The following is a 17,112-nucleotide window of genomic DNA, read 5'->3' on the forward strand; positions in this document are numbered from 1 at the left end:
TAGTGATCATAGATAACACGGCAGGGTCCGTTACAGTTTGTTTTCATCTGATTTCAAATAAACAAAGTCTTGGCTTTCAGAATATAAAACTTGTTTCGGCAAATTCAGATGATAAATACAACTTTGAAGCTTGTAACGGCATAATTACAAACGGAGAACGGAGTAACTTAACGTCACAGCAGGCGTAACAACAGCCGGTGTTTCTTGTGTGTGTTTTCCCCGGGAAACAAACACAATACACACAAACACACACACACATACACACACACACACACACTCGCGAGCTTCCCCCAGACCAGTAATCCAAAGCAGTAATGTCACTCTCCAAAGGTCTAAAGAGGAAAGTTGATGGTGAAAACAGGGCATTTAAAGAGGAATGGACAGCGAACTATGCGTTCATCCTACCTGGTTTCATCAATGCAAAGCCGTTGTGTCTTATCTGCAATGAAGTTGTGGCTGCTTGCAAAGAATATAATATTAAGCGGCACCACGAGACGAAGCATGACACCTTCAAAGTGGCCTTTCCCCCCAAGACAGAGGCACGAAAGCGCAATATTGAAGCAATGACAGCAGGTTATGCGCACAGCAGCAGGATCCTGGTGCGAGGCCTCACAGCCCAGCAGAAAGTGACAACCGCGTCCCTAAAGGCGTCGTGGGTGCTCGCAAAGCATAACCGGCCATTCACTGACGCAGAGGTTTTCAAGGAGGTGATGGTGACTGTTTTGGAGGAACTGGCCACCGACAAGTCCATGGATGGTGTCATTGCGTCAGTGAAACAAGTGTCCCTCTCTGCGAGGTCCGCTATACGCCGCATAGAAGCACTGTCGGACGCTGTGCAGGGGGTAATCATCAAGGGTCTCAGTCAAGCCAATTACTTTTCCTTAGCCATTGACGAGAGCACTGACAGTACAGATGTAGCCCAGTTGTGCGTCTATGTTAGATATTTTGATGGAAAGGAGTTCAGGGAAGAGCTGCTGTCTCTTATTCCATTAGAAGGGCACACCACTGGGGACGTTATATTTACAAAACTGGAAGAGTTGTTTAGGCTGCATTCATTGTCATTTGAGAGGGTTAACCTAATCGTGACAGACGGGGCTCCTGCTATGGTGGGAAAGCACAGAGGTCTGGTAAGCAGGTTGAAGGAGCACGCCCCCCAAATGCATGGACTGCACTGTCTCATCCACCAGAGTGTCCTTTGCGCCAAACTCAGTGGTGAGCTAAAGGAAGTTATGGACAAAGTGATGCGTGTCATTAATTTTGTCAGGGGTACATCAAGCACCCAGCATCGGCTTTTCCGACAACTTGTGGCTGAGTCAGAAGAGGCCACCCACGATGACCTGCTGCTTCACAATGACGTGCGCTGGTTGAGCAAAGGGAAAGCGTTGGACCGCTTCTGTGCGCTACTGGATGAGGTCAAGGCGTTTCTTAGATTGAGCAAGATTAGGGCAGCAGCTGACCACCTTGCCCTTCTGGGAGACGAAAAGTTCATGTCCAATGTAGCATTTTTAGCGGATATATTTGGCCACCTAAACCAGCTTAACCTGCAGCTACAGGGGAGAGGCAAAACCATAGTGGACATGGTTGAAAAGCTTGAATCCTTCACGAGGAAGCTGGAGTTGTTCGAGTCAGACATATCCACTGGCAGGCTCCTCCATTTCAGTACACTAAAATCACAGGCACTGGGACAAGTGACAGAGCTTATGGTGGACTTCATCAAGCAGCTACGGGCCAACTTCACGTCAAGGTTTGAGGACTACTCCATCCCAAAAGACATCATTGCCTTTGTACGCGATCCTCTCACAGTCCGACCAAGTGGAGACTTCACCTCCCAGGCGAAACAAATGATCCCCTCCTTAGACGAGGCTGCATTAGAAATGGAGCTAATTGATTTTCAAACAAGCTCCCTGGTCAGCGATGCGCTCAGAAGTGCGGAGTCTGTGAGTGCCTTTTGGGTGGGAAGCTCAGAGGAATATAGCACGATCAAGAGACTCACATTTTATGTGCTCACAATGTTCCCTTCCACCTATACATGCGAGTCGTCCTTTTCTTCAATGAATGCGATAAAGACGCACGAGAGGAATCGATTGACGCATAAAAACCTTGAGAACTGCCTGCGGATTAAAGTGACGTCCATATCACCAGATATCCAAAAAATAGCGACCGATGGGAGATGTCAGTTTTCACATTAAGTGAGTACCAAGCCTGTCGTAATTGTATTTAATAGCCTAATTATATTTTTTATATTTTTGAATTAATGGCTCATTGTAATAATTATCCCTAATGTAGCGTGCTCTGTCGTTTCAGGAGCATATGCACCACCACTCCTCGCCCTCCATGATCAAGTGGCTTCTCCAATTTTGTTGTCAATGTTTTGACTGAACTTTGTTACTGTTCACATATAAGTAAACATTACGTTTGAATGATTTAGTGAGCTGGTGTTATTTTTTTCAAACCACACACCGAATGTTGGCTATGTCAGTGCACCCCGCTGCCTGATTGTGCCTGTGCTGTATGTCATTCATTCTCAACATGGATAAAAGTACAATAAGCATTCTTCAGGTGTAGGTAGATTCTCTATTCAGACATTATAGCCTACACAGTATATGTGCGACTGTCGGTCCGATGTTGTAAAAAAAAAAAAAAAAATCTCAAAATATTTTTTTATTTTTTATTCTCAAAATGACGGGCCAAATATTATTGCTGGCGGGCCAACAATGGCCCGCGGGCCGCCTGTTGCCGACCCATGCACTACAGCATTTCACTAAACACCACAGCATTTCACTAAACACTACAGCATTTCACAAAACGCTACAGCATTTCACAAAACGCCACAGCATTTCACAAAACGCCACAGCATTTCACAAAACGCCACAGCATTTCACTAAACACCACAGCATTTCACTAAACGCCACAGCATTTCACTAAACACCACAGCATTTCACAAAACACCACAGCATTTCACAAAACGCCACAGCATTTCACAAAACGCCACAGCATTTCACTAAACGCCACAGCATTTCACTAAACGCCACAGCATTTCACTAAACACCACAGCATTTCAGAAAACGCCACAGCATTTCACTAAACACCACAGCATTTCACTAAACACTACAGCATTTCACAAAACACTACAGCATTTCACTAAACACCACAGCATTTCACTAAACACCACAGCATTTCACTAAACACTACAGCGTTTCACTAAACGCCACAGCATTTCAGAAAACGCCACAGCATTTCACTAAACGCTACAGCATTTCACTAAACACTACAGCATTTCACAAAACGCCACAGCATTTCACTAAACACTACAGCCTTTCACTAAACACCACAGCATTTCACTAAACGCCACAGCATTTCACTAAACGCTACAGCATTTTACTAAACGCTACAGCATTTCACTAAACGCTACAGCATTTCACAAAACGCCACAGCATTTCACTAAACACTACAGCATTTCACTAAACACTACAGCATTTCACTAAACACCACAGCATTTCACTAAACACTACAGCATTTCACTAAACACTACAGCATTTCACAAAACGCTACAGCATTTCACAAAACGCCACAGCATTTCACAAAACGCCACAGCATTTCACAAAACGCCACAGCATTTCACAAAACGCCACAGCATTTCACAAAACGCTACAGCATTTCACAAAACGCTACAGCATTTCACAAAACGCCACAGCATTTCACTAAACGCCACAGCATTTCACTAAACACCACAGCATTTCACTAAACACCACAGCATTTCACTAAACACCACAGCATTTCAGAAAACGCCACAGCATTTCACTAAACACCACAGCATTTCACTAAACACTACAGCATTTCACAAAACACTACAGCATTTCACTAAACACCACAGCATTTCACTAAACACCACAGCATTTCACTAAACACTACAGCATTTCACTAAACGCCACAGCATTTCAGAAAACGCCACAGCATTTCACTAAACGCTACAGCATTTCACTAAACACTACAGCATTTCACTAAACACCACAGCATTTCACTAAACACTACAGCATTTCACTAAACACTACAGCATTTCACTAAACGCTACAGCATTTCACTAAACGCCACAGCATTTCACTAAACACCACAGCATTTCACTAAACGCCACAGCATTTCACTAAACGCTACAGCATTTCACAAAACGCTACAGCATTTCACAAAACGCCACAGCATTTCACAAAACGCCACAGCATTTCACTAAACGCCACAGCATTTCACTAAACACCACAGCATTTCACAAAACACTACAGCATTTCACAAAACACTACAGCATTTCAGAAAACGCCACCGCATTTCACAAAACACTACAGCATTTCAGAAAACACTACAGCATTTCACTAAACACCACAGCATTTCACAAAACGCCACAGCATTTCACTAAACACCACAGCATTTCACTAAACGCCACAGCATTTCACTAAACGCCACAGCATTTCACTAAACGCCACAGCATTGCACTAAACGCTACAGCATTTCACTAAACGCCACAGCATTTCACAAAACGCCACAGCATTTCACAAAACGCCACAGCATTTCACTAAACACCACAGCATTTCACAAAACACCACAGCATTTCACTAAACACCACAGCATTTCACTAAACACTACAGCATTTCACTAAACACCACAGCATTTCACTAACACCACAGCATTTCACTAAACACCACAGCATTTCACAAAACACCACAGCATTTCACTAAACGCCACAGCATTTCACTAAACGCCACAGCAATTCACAAAACGCCACAGCATTTCACTAAACGCCACAGCATTTCACTAAACGCCACAGCATTTCACAAAACGCCACAGCATTTCACTAAACGCCACAGCATTTCACAAAACGCCACAGCATTTCACTAAACGCCACAGCATTTCACAAAACGCCACAGCATTTCACTAAACACCACAGTATTTCACTAAACACCACAGCATTTCACTAAACACTACAGCATTTCACAAAACACTACAGCATTTCAGAAAACACTACAGCATTTCACAAAACACTACAGCATTTCACTAAACACCACAGCATTTCACTAAACACCACAGCATTTCACTAAACACCACAGCATTTCACAAAACACTACAGCATTTCAGAAAACACTACAGCATTTCACAAAACACTACAGCATTTCACTTAACACTACAGCATTTCACTAAACACTACAGCATTTCACAAAACACTACAGCATTTCACTAAACACCACAGCATTTCACTAAACACTACAGCATTTCACAAAACACTACAGCATTTCACTAAACGCCACCGCATTTCACTAAACGCTACAGCATTTCAGAAAACGCCACAGCATTTCACTAAACACTACAGCATTTCACTAAACACCACAGCATTTCACTAAACACCACAGCATTTCAGAAAACGCCACAGCATTTCAATTTATACGGAAAGGGTATTCCTTTAGGTAGAACTCTTCTTGTTTGTGATTGGACAGAGCCAGCCAGAGAAGCACTGCTGTGATTGGTTGTTTTTGCTGCCAGTCAAGAAATGACGCTTCGTGATTGGTCAGCACCCAGCAACATGTCCCTAAACATCAGCCGTTAGCAGTTAGCACACAGAGCTCACAGCTCCTCATATCGGTTCAGAAACTGGACAAAAGTTAAACAAGTACAAACCACAGACTGTCTGTGTCATGGCGAATACAGTCGCTGCTTTATTTATGTCTTTCCGTATAAGTTGAAATGCTGTGGTGTTTAGTGAAAAGCTGTAGTGTTTAGTGAAATGCTGTAGTGTTTTTTGAAATGCTGTGGTGTTTAGTGAAATGCTGTGGTGTTTAGTGAAATGCTGTGGCGTTTTCTGAAATGCTGTGGTGTTTTTTTAAATGCTGTGGTGTTTAGTGAAATGCTGTGGTGTTTAGTGAAATGCTGTAGTGTTTTTTTAAATGCTGTGGTGTTTAGTGAAATGCTGTGGTGTTTAGTGAAATGCTGTGGTGTTTAGTGAAATGCTGTAGTGTTTTCTGAAATGCTGTGGCGTTTTCTGAAATGCTGTGGTGTTTTCTGAAATGCTGTGGCGTTTAGTGAAATGCTGTAGTGTTTTTTTAAATGCTGTGGTGTTTAGTGAAATGCTGTAGTGTTTTTTTAAATGCTGTGGTGTTTTGTGAAATGCTGTAGTGTTTTGTGAAATGCTGTAGTGTTTTCTGAAATGCTGTGGCGTTTAGTGAAATGCTGTGGCGTTTAGTGAAATGCTGTAGTGTTTTGTGAAATGCTGTAGTGTTTTGTGAAATGCTGTGGCGTTTAGCTGTGGTGTTTAGTGAAATGCTGTGGTGTTTTTTTAAATGCTGTGGTGTTTAGTGAAATGCTGTAGTCTTTTGTGAAATGCTGTGGTGTTTAGTGAAATGCTGTAGTGTTTAGTGAAATGCTGTGGTGTTTAGTGAAATGCTGTGGTGTTTAGTGAAATGCTGTAGTGTTTAGTGAAATGCTGTAGTGTTTAGTGAAATGCTGTAGTGTTTAGTGAAATGCTGTGGTGTTTAGTGAAATGCTGTGGCGTTTAGTGAAATGCTGTAGTGTTTTGTGAAATGCTGTGGCGTTTAGTGAAATGCTGTAGTGTTTAGTGAAATGCTGTGGTGTTTAGTGAAATGCTGTGGTGTTTAGTGAAATGCTGTGGTGTTTAGTGAAATGCTGTGGTGTTTTGTGAAATGCTGTGGTGTTTTTTTAAATGCTGTGGTGTTTAGTGAAATGCTGTAGTCTTTTGTGAAATGCTGTGGTGTTTAGTGAAATGCTGTAGTGTTTAGTGAAATGCTGTGGTGTTTAGTGAAATGCTGTGGTGTTTAGTGAAATGCTGTAGTGTTTAGTGAAATGCTGTAGTGTTTAGTGAAATGCTGTAGTGTTTAGTGAAATGCTGTAGTGTTTAGTGAAATGCTGTGGTGTTTAGTGAAATGCTGTGGTGTTTAGTGAAATGCTGTAGTGTTTTTTTAAATGCTGTGGTGTTTTGTGAAATGCTGTAGTGTTTTGTGAAATGCTGTAGTGTTTTCTGAAATGCTGTGGCGTTTAGTGAAATGCTGTGGCGTTTAGTGAAATGCTGTAGTGTTTTTTTAAATGCTGTGGTGTTTAGTGAAATGCTGTAGTGTTTTGTGAAATGCTGTGGTGTTTAGTGAAATGCTGTAGTGTTTTGTGAAATGCTGTGGTGTTTAGTGAAATGCTGTGGCGTTTAGTGAAATGCTGTGGCGTTTAGTGAAATGCTGTAGTGTTTTTTTAAATGCTGTGGTGTTTAGTGAAATGCTGTGGTGTTTAGTGAAATGCTGTACTGTTTTGTGAAATGCTGTGGTGTTTAGTGAAATGCTGTGGTGTTTAGTGAAATGCTGTAGTGTTTAGTGAAATGCTGTGGCGTTTAGTGAAATGCTGTGGTGTTTAGTGAAATGCTGTAGTGTTTAGTGAAATGCTGTAGCGTTTAGTGAAATGCTGTGGCGTTTAGTGAAATGCTGTGGCGTTTAGTGAAATGCTGTGGTGTTTAGTGAAATGCTGTGGTGTTTAGTGAAATGCTGTAGTGTTTTGTGAAATGCTGTGGTGTTTAGTGAAATGCTGTGGTGTTTAGTGAAATGCTGTAGTGTTTAGTGAAATGCTGTGGCGTTTAGTGAAATGCTGTGGTGTTTAGTGAAATGCTGTAGTGTTTAGTGAAATGCTGTAGCGTTTAGTGAAATGCTGTGGCGTTTAGTGAAATGCTGTAGTGTTTAGTGAAATGCTGTGGTGTTTAGTGAAATGCTGTAGTGTTTAGTGAAATGCTGTGGTGTTTAGTGAAATGCTGTAGTGTTTAGTGAAATGCTGTAGTGTTTAGTGAAATGCTGTGGTGTTTAGTGAAATGCTGTAGTGTTTAGTGAAATGCTGTAGTGTTTAGTGAAATGCTGTAGTGTTTTTTTAAATGCTGTGGTGTTTAGTGAAATGCTGTGGTGTTTAGTGAAATGCTGTGGCCTTTAGTGAAATGCTGTAGTGTTTTTTTAAATGCTGTGGTGTTTAGTGAAATGCTGTGGTGTTTTTTTAAATGCTGTGGTGTTTAGTGAAATGCTGTGGTGTTTAGTGAAATGCTGTGGTGTTTTTTTAAATGCTGTGGTGTTTAGTGAAATGCTGTGGTGTTTAGTGAAATGCTGTGGTGTTTAGTGAAATGCTGTGGTGTTTAGTGAAATGCTGTAGTGTTTAGTGAAATGCTGTGGTGTTTAGTGAAATGCTGTGGCGTTTAGTGAAATGCTGTAGTGTTTTGTGAAATGCTGTGGTGTTTAGTGAAATGCTGTATTGTTTTGTGAAATGCTGTGGTGTTTAGTGAAATGCTGTGGCGTTTAGTGAAATGCTGTAGTGTTTTCCGAAATGCTGTGGTGTTTTCTGAAATGCTGTGGCGTTTAGTGAAATGCTGTAGTGTTTTTTTAAATGCTGTGGTTTTTAGTGAAATGCTGTAGTGTTTTTTTAAATGCTGTGGTGTTTTGTGAAATGCTGTAGTGTTTTGTGAAATGCTGTAGTGTTTTCTGAAATGCTGTGGCGTTTAGTGAAATGCTGTGGCGTTTAGTGAAATGCTGTAGTGTTTTTTTAAATGCTGTGGTGTGTAGTGAAATGCTGTAGTGTTTTTTTAAATGCTGTGGTGTTTTGTGAAATGCTGTGGTGTTTAGTGAAATGCTGTGGTGTTTAGTGAAATGCTGTAGTGTTTTGTGAAATGCTGTGGTGTTTAGTGAAATGCTGTAGTGTTTTGTGAAATGCTGTAGTGTTTTTTGAAATGCTGTGGTGTTTAGTGAAATGCTGTGGTGTTTAGTGAAATGCTGTGGTGTTTTTTTAAATGCTGTGGTGTTTAGTGAAATGCTGTGGTGTTTAGTGAAATGCTGTGGCGTTTAGTGAAATGCTGTAGTGTTTTGTGAAATGCTGTAGTGTTTAGTGAAATGCTGTGGCGTTTAGTGAAATGCTGTGGCGTTTAGTGAAATGCTGTGGCGTTTTGTGAAATGCTGTGGTGTTTAGTGAAATGCTGTAGTGTTTTGTGAAATGCTGTGGTGTTTAGTGAAATGCTGTGGCGTTTAGTGAAATGCTGTAGTGTTTTGTGAAATGCTGTAGTGTTTAGTGAAATGCTGTGGTGTTTAGTGAAATGCTGTAGTGTTTAGTGAAATGCTGTAGTGTTTAGTGAAATGCTGTGGTGTTTAGTGAAATGCTGGAGTGTTTAGTGAAATGCTGTAGTGTTTAGTGAAATGCTGTAGTGTTTTTTTAAATGCTGTGGTGTTTAGTGAAATGCTGTGGTGTTTAGTGAAATGCTGTGGCCTTTAGTGAAATGCTGTAGTGTTTTGTGAAATGCTGTAGTGTTTTTTTAAATGCTGTGGTGTTTAGTGAAATGCTGTGGTGTTTAGTGAAATGCTGTGGCGTTTAGTGAAATGCTGTGGCGTTTAGTGAAATGCTGTAGTGTTTTGTGAAATGCTGTGGTGTTTAGTGAAATGCTGTAGTGTTTTGTGAAATGCTGTGGTGTTTAGTGAAATGCTGTGGCGTTTAGTGAAATGCTGTGGCGTTAGTGAAATGCTGTAGTGTTTTTTTAAATGCTGTGGTGTTTAGTGAAATGCTGTGGTGTTTTAGTGAAATGCTGTGGTGTTTTTTTAAATGCTGTGGTGTTTAGTGAAATGCTGTGGTGTTTTAGTGAAATGCTGTGGTGTTTAGTGAAATGCTGTGGTGTTTAGTGAAATGCTGTAGTGTTTAGTGAAATGCTGTGGTGTTTAGTGAAATGCTGTGGTGTTTAGTGAAATGCTGTGGTGTTTAGTGAAATGCTGTGGTGTTTAGTGAAATGCTGTAGTGTTTAGTGAAATGCTGTGGTGTTTAGTGAAATGCTGTGGCGTTAGTGAAATGCTGTAGTGTTTTGTGAAATGCTGTGGTGTTTAGTGAAATGCTGTAGTGTTTTGTGAAATGCTGTGGTGTTTAGTGAAATGCTGTGGCGTTTAGTGAAATGCTGTAGTGTTTTCCGAAATGCTGTGGTGTTTTCTGAAATGCTGTGGCGTTTAGTGAAATGCTGTAGTGTTTTTTTAAATGCTGTGGTGTTTAGTGAAATGCTGTAGTGTTTTTTTAAATGCTGTGGTGTTTTGTGAAATGCTGTAGTGTTTTGTGAAATGCTGTAGTGTTTAGTGAAATGCTGTGGTGTTTAGTGAAATGCTGTAGTGTTTTGTGAAATGCTGTCGTGTTTAGTGAAATGCTGTGGTGTTTAGTGAAATGCTGTGGTGTTTTTTTAAATGCTGTGGTGTTTAGTGAAATGCTGTGGTGTTTAGTGAAATGCTGTGGTGTTTAGTGAAATGCTGTGGTATTTAGTGAAATGCTGTGGTGTTTAGTGAAATGCTGTAGTGTTTAGTGAAATGCTGTGGTGTTTAGTGAAATGCTGTGGCGTTTAGTGAAATGCTGTAGTGTTTTGTGAAATGCTGTGGTTTTTAGTGAAATGCTGTAGTGTTTTCTGAAATGCTGTGGTGTTTAGTGAAATGCTGTGGCGTTTAGTGAAATGCTGTGGCGTTTAGTGAAATGCTGTAGTGTTTTGTGAAATGCTGTGGTGTTTAGTGAAATGCTGTGGCGTTTAGTGAAATGCTGTGGTGTTTTTTTAAATGCTGTGGTGTTTTGTGAAATGCTGTGGTGTTTTGTGAAATGCTGTGGTGTTTTGTGAAATGCTGTGGTGTTTAGTGAAATGCTGTGGTGTTTAGTGAAATGCTGTAGTGTTTAGTGAAATGCTGTGGTGTTTAGTGAAATGCTGTGGTGTTTTGTGAAATGCTGTGGTGTTTAGTGAAATGCTGTAGTGTTTTGTGAAATGCTGTAGTGTTTTGTGAAATGCTGTGGTGTGTTGTGAAATGCTGTAGTGTTTTGTGAAATGCTGTGGTGTTTAGTGAAATGCTGTAATGTTTAGTGAAATGCTGTAGTGTTTTGTGAAATGCTGTAGTGTTTTGTGAAATGCTGTGGCATTTAGCTGTGGTGTTTAGTGAAATGCTGTGGTGTTTTTTTAAATGCTGTGGTGTTTAGTGAAATGCTGTAGTGTTTAGTGAAATGCTGTGGTGTTTTGTGAAATGCTGTGGTGTTTTTTTAAATGCTGTGGTGTTTAGTGAAATGCTGTAGTCTTTTGTGAAATGCTGTGGTGTTTAGTGAAATGCTGTAGTGTTTAGTGAAATGCTGTGGTGTTTAGTGAAATGCTGTGGTGTTTAGTGAAATGCTGTAGTGTTTAGTGAAATGCTGTAGTGTTTAGTGAAATGCTGTAGTGTTTAGTGAAATGCTGTGGTGTTTAGTGAAATGCTGTGGTGTTTTGTGAAATGCTGTGGTGTTTAGTGAAATGCTGTGGTGTTTAGTGAAATGCTGTAGTGTTTAGTGAAATGCTGTGGTGTTTAGTGAAATGCTGTGGTGTTTTGTGAAATGCTGTGGTGTTTAGTGAAATGCTGTAGTGTTTTGTGAAATGCTGTAGTGTTTTGTGAAATGCTGTGGTGTTTTGTGAAATGCTGTAGTGTTTTGTGAAATGCTGTGGTGTTTAGTGAAATGCTGTAGTGTTTAGTGAAATGCTGTAGTGTTTTGTGAAATGCTGTAGTGTTTTGTGAAATGCTGTGGCGTTTAGCTGTGGTGTTTAGTGAAATGCTGTGGTGTTTTTTTAAATGCTGTGGTGTTTAGTGAAATGCTGTAGTCTTTTGTGAAATGCTGTGGTGTTTAGTGAAATGCTGTAGTGTTTAGTGAAATGCTGTGGTGTTTAGTGAAATGCTGTGGTGTTTAGTGAAATGCTGTAGTGTTTAGTGAAATGCTGTAGTGTTTAGTGAAATGCTGTAGTGTTTAGTGAAATGCTGTGGTGTTTAGTGAAATGCTGTGGCGTTTAGTGAAATGCTGTAGTGTTTGTGAAATGCTGTGGCGTTTAGTGAAATGCTGTAGTGTTTAGTGAAATGCTGTGGTGTTTAGTGAAATGCTGTGGTGTTTAGTGAAATGCTGTGGTGTTTAGTGAAATGCTGTGGTGTTTTGTGAAATGCTGTGGTGTTTTTTTAAATGCTGTGGTGTTTAGTGAAATGCTGTAGTCTTTTGTGAAATGCTGTGGTGTTTAGTGAAATGCTGTAGTGTTTAGTGAAATGCTGTGGTGTTTAGTGAAATGCTGTGGTGTTTAGTGAAATGCTGTAGTGTTTAGTGAAATGCTGTAGTGTTTAGTGAAATGCTGTAGTGTTTAGTGAAATGCTGTGGTGTTTAGTGAAATGCTGTGGCGTTTAGTGAAATGCTGTAGTGTTTTGTGAAATGCTGTGGCGTTTAGTGAAATGCTGTAGTGTTTAGTGAAATGCTGTGGTGTTTAGTGAAATGCTGTGGTGTTTAGTGAAATGCTGTAGTGTTTAGTGAAATGCTGTAGTGTTTAGTGAAATGCTGTGGTGTTTAGTGAAATGCTGTGGCGTTTTCTAAAATGCTGTGGCGTTTTCTGAAATGCTGTGGCGTTTTCTGAAATGCTGTGGCGTTTAGTGAAATGCTGTGGTGTTTAGTGAAATGCTGTGGCGTTTTCTGAAATGCTGTGGCGTTTTCTGAAATGCTGTGGCGTTTTCTGAAATGCTGTGGCGTTTAGTGAAATGCTGTGGTGTTTAGTGAAATGCTGTGGTGTTTAGTGAAATGCTGTGGTGTTTTCTGAAATGCTGTTGTGTTTTGTGAAATGCTGTGGTGTTTTGTGAAATGTTGTTTTGACTTGCACTTTAGGGCCACCGTATGAAACACTGGAAAAGCTAATGACATCCGTATGAGTCTAAGTACTGATATAACTGTCGAAGGTAAACACTATTATTAGAACCTGTGGTAAATCAAGCAGCAACTTCCTGGGGCTGAGCAGTGAAGCCCTAGCAAGAATGGCAAAAACTGTGCTCCCCAAGTTAAAATGCAATGCTGACCATGGACATCTAACCAATCAGACGGACTGGGCTCTGGTTTCAGACAGAGGGTGAAAAGAGGTGCTGCAGCACAGGCAGTATGAGAAAAATAAAGAGCTTTTTGAACATTAAAGCATGGAGACATGTCATTTTTCAGGGTTATATTTGTATTTGTGCCTACAATACAAATATAACCCTGAAAATGAACAGAATACATGGTCCTCTTTAAAAAATGTTTACCTGTTGCAAAGTGCTGATATTCATGTATGGCACATTGTTTAAAGCAGGGCTCTCCAACACGTCGATCTACCGGTAGCTCACGGGCAGCTTTTCAGTAGCTCGCCGCTCGATTATCGATTATAGCGTAGTAAGGTTGCTTATTGATTTTTCGGCTGGACAATAACGTTTTTTTATTTTAGAATTTTTTTCTGTCACACGAATATCAAATCGGTCGGTGACGCAGAGATCAAGGAACAGACGTGACAGCGACACAGCGACACCACACACGGAGCAGTCTGCTTTCTCCACCAACACCAGTCCAGAACCAACAGTAGAATGACCCGCTCTGAATCAGGCCCATGTCGCTGCGGCTCAGAGACACAAGGAGGGATTTGTGTTTTTTGAAAAACACTTGTTATCGTCATGTCAGGTTTTTGGTGGATTTAATCAAGTCTTGGATTGCAGAGTATGAATGTCCTCTTGCTATTTTCAGTTGATAAATACTTGTGTAAAGTTTGTGAAGGCAGGAGGAAAGCTTCCGCGATCACCGTCTCCTCTCCGTTCCTCCAAACCCCGCCCCCTCCCTGAAAATAATGAGTGACAGGCTGATAGTGACCCGATAGAAACTTTATTATTCACTTAATCACTGATTGAGATATGATGAAGCTAACTTAATCTCATACATTCATGGGATTTATGTAACAGTAAGACAGAGAATGTAAGTGTGCATCCACATGCACTATTTTTGTTTTTATAATGCTGTTGTAAATACTCCTGTTGTCTGCTGTGTTCAGACTCAAGTCCTGTGTGTGATGCCACATTCAAGACATTCACTGTCTTTTTTTTTAACAGAAGACCGTTGCTAGAAGCTGCAGCTAGACTGCAGAAGTATTAGTTTTTTGTTTTTGAGGATGGAACAATTTCACACACAGATATAGGGAGGCTAGACCTATACAATTGATTTAGTATGGTTTATAATGTAATGTCAACACGAAGAAGAAGAAGAGAAAGATGGCTGAACAACTGTTCAGTGTCAATCCTGTGGAGATATCCAAAATAATGTTCAGCTTAAGTCTCAGCAAAACTCACAACATTTCTGAAGCCTTGTAGACCCAGAAAACTATAAGAACATTCAACAAGCAGCACTGAAAATGTCTGCTTTATTTGGTTCTGTTCTACATACCTTTGTGAAGCAGCTTTTTCTGACATGAATGTCATGACATCTAAATACAGAACAAGACTGACAGATGAACATTTAAATGACTCTATTAGAGTGAACCTAAGTGGGTCCAGCATACACCTGTATGGTGGACTCCATGCAGTGCTATTCATCTCACTAACTGTACAAAATAGTGAAATGCTTGAAAGGTGGTGATTAAGGACATTTATGTGAATGTTCAGTGGTTACTATGTGGGCCATAATAATATGTGAGAAATCTTCGTTTTCTTGGACCTTGATGTGAAGTTAAGATTTTTGATAAGCTTTAGGTATTGCAATTTCACACGTGTACAAAAGTATAACTTAATTCAACTGATGAGGGCTATGTGAATAAATGTAAGCGATGTGATGCAAGTAGCTCTTGGCCACTTACATTTTTTCAAAGTAGCTCTCAGATGAAGAAAGGTTGGAGACCCCTGGTTTAAAGCATGTACCACTGTCTGTTTTGGATTTCACATCCTGTCATGACTTCCTATGAAAGGATAAACATGTATTCATTGTCTTTCTTCAACAATCTTTACAGAGCGACTGTGGCTGCGAGGGAGTGCGGTCTTCTGTAAAACCAGAAGGTTGCGGATCGATCCCAGCCCGTGCATTCAACATGTCGATGTATCCTTGGGTAAGATACTGAACCCTGAGTTGCTCCCGATATGCATGGCCAACAGTGTGTGAATGTGTATGAATGTTAGTTCCTAGAGCAAGGTACACTGCTCTGTATGAAGGGGTGTGAATGGATGAATGACTTGTAGTATGTCAAACGCTTTGAGTGGTCGTAAAGACTGGATAAATTGCTATACAAGTACAGTCCATTTACAAAGTGCTATTGTGACATAGGGGATAATTTGCTCTACCAGTATTAAGTCACGACAAGTAGTGTAATTGCGTCAATTTTTGTATTTTTGTATATTCTGGTATTTGGATAAATTGCTGTCCCTGCATAACTTATTCAAATTGCGCTTTTACAAAAAACAATGTTATGCTTTAATAAAAATAACAAACATTATTAAAAAGGATGCTGGATGATATGAAAGTTGCATTGAAGCCTTAATATATATAACATAGGTTGAGAAGGATTTTCTTATCCCCATAATCCATTAGGAATGTCTTTGAGAAGCTGCCGGAGAAGGCACATTCATCATCTCAGGATCTCTGGTGGATCACTGGTGCTCACATAGGGTAAGAGGTGAGGTCTATAATGGAACTATGAGACAGACAAGATGCGTCATAACAGTTATTAATAAAATGACATATTGTTCTCATTGTTCACTCAGTAGTTTCCAACAAGATTTTATTTTTAGCTAGAGCTTGCCACTGCATTCTTAAAAAGATGGATGTGTGATGGGGACTTTTGCCTTTTTTATTGATCATCACAAGCAGTACACTAACCAAGTGAGGTTATTGTCAAGAGGAACAAGCATAACTGCTGTATATTTGATATGCTAATAAAATCATATTTAACATGTTTTCAAAGGCACCAATTATTTGCATAATGCAAATATAAAAACACAAATGTGCAAAAACACATGCAAATGAAGAAACATCTTCACCAACATGCGCAGCGTTTACTAAAGTGCAGTGTACAAAAACCTGCTTGAAATACAAAACGCTGCAAGAAGCTCCAAACACAACAGAAAAGTGGACACTAAAAAGTGACGCACACAGCTGGGACCGGAGCCATTGTTAAGGTTCAGGGATATAATAATTATTGGCCAACTGTCACTGGAAACTTACCTCAAATGTTTAATTGGCTTAGTTTAATAATGTGATCACATGAACAGGGTTGGGGTTAAAACATGTAATCTGTTACAATTACTAATAACCTCTTAAAAGTTGTAATCAGTAATGTAATCGAACTACCCCAATATTAAAGTAATGTATCCTGACTACTTTCCGTTACTTTTGGATTCAACATCAAATATGCAAATGAAGACAATAGAAAATAAATATCAATAAGATTGCTTTTACTAATTGTCCGATAACAGCAAAGATAAGACAACACAACACTGAAACATTAGAAAACAAGAACACAAGGTATTCAGGCAGTACGCCTGAATATTCAAAGTTTTGGTATCCAATACTTAATTTGATGATGATGAGGAAGTAAAAAAGCAAGCAATGTTGCTCAAATGTGTGCTGTTAAAATTGTTCAGCCGAATATAATGTTATTGTTAATTGTTCGTCCAGCTATTCCTTCCTTTGTTATGATAATCACTTGTCAGAATAATAGTGGTAATTATTAATGTACAGTAAATATACTTTGTTAAGTATGCTATTCACACTTGACACTCAAACTTTATCTAAACAGTCCCAGAATATTATTCAGTAGCTAGTAGACAGGTTAGTTGACATTAGTTAGTTTACATAAGCGGTAAGCGGATTACAGTTAAAAAAAAATGTGCATCCTAATTAACACTGTTATATCTCTCACAGGCTCCGCCCTCTACTGGACTCTATGGGTACTTCCCCTTGATCCTATCATGCAAGCATTCATCCACTGAGACTTTCTAGACGTAGCCAGCCCCGGGGCGGGCCTACCTGAATGCGCGTGCATCTCAACGCATAAAAGGAGACCTCGCCTCCTTACTGTCATCCCTTTCTCTTCAGCTAGGCAGTGACACAACTGAGTGAAGAGAGACGGATACAAATAAAAAACAATACGAAGAGAATGGACTCACCATTGCTGGAGCAGCGCCCCTGTCCTTCGTGTCTGGGCGCCATGGAAGGCGCCGACCCCCACCGCCTGTGCATTGAGTGCCTGGGGTCCAATCACGCGGCGGCCAACCTGGGCGCCTGCCGCCTGCCGGCTAATTCTTCGCCCCAGCCGCCATCGCGGCTGGCGCA

The 17,112-nt window shown here is 40.3% G+C and overlaps 1 protein-coding gene across 1 annotated transcript; it reads left to right on the forward strand.

Moving 5' to 3' along the window:
* The first annotated feature begins 314 nt into the window (after nucleotides 1-314).
* LOC117483694 (SCAN domain-containing protein 3-like) lies at nucleotides 315-2,189 on the forward strand. The gene has a single exon (XM_034132052.1). The coding sequence runs from the start codon at nucleotides 315-317 to the stop codon at nucleotides 2,187-2,189; it is 1,875 nt and encodes a 624-aa protein (XP_033987943.1).
* The last annotated feature ends 14,923 nt before the right edge of the window (nucleotides 2,190-17,112 follow it).

This window comes from Trematomus bernacchii, unplaced genomic scaffold (assembly GCF_902827165.1).
Source record: "Trematomus bernacchii unplaced genomic scaffold, fTreBer1.1, whole genome shotgun sequence".
Lineage (NCBI taxonomy): Eukaryota > Metazoa > Chordata > Actinopteri > Perciformes > Nototheniidae > Trematomus > Trematomus bernacchii.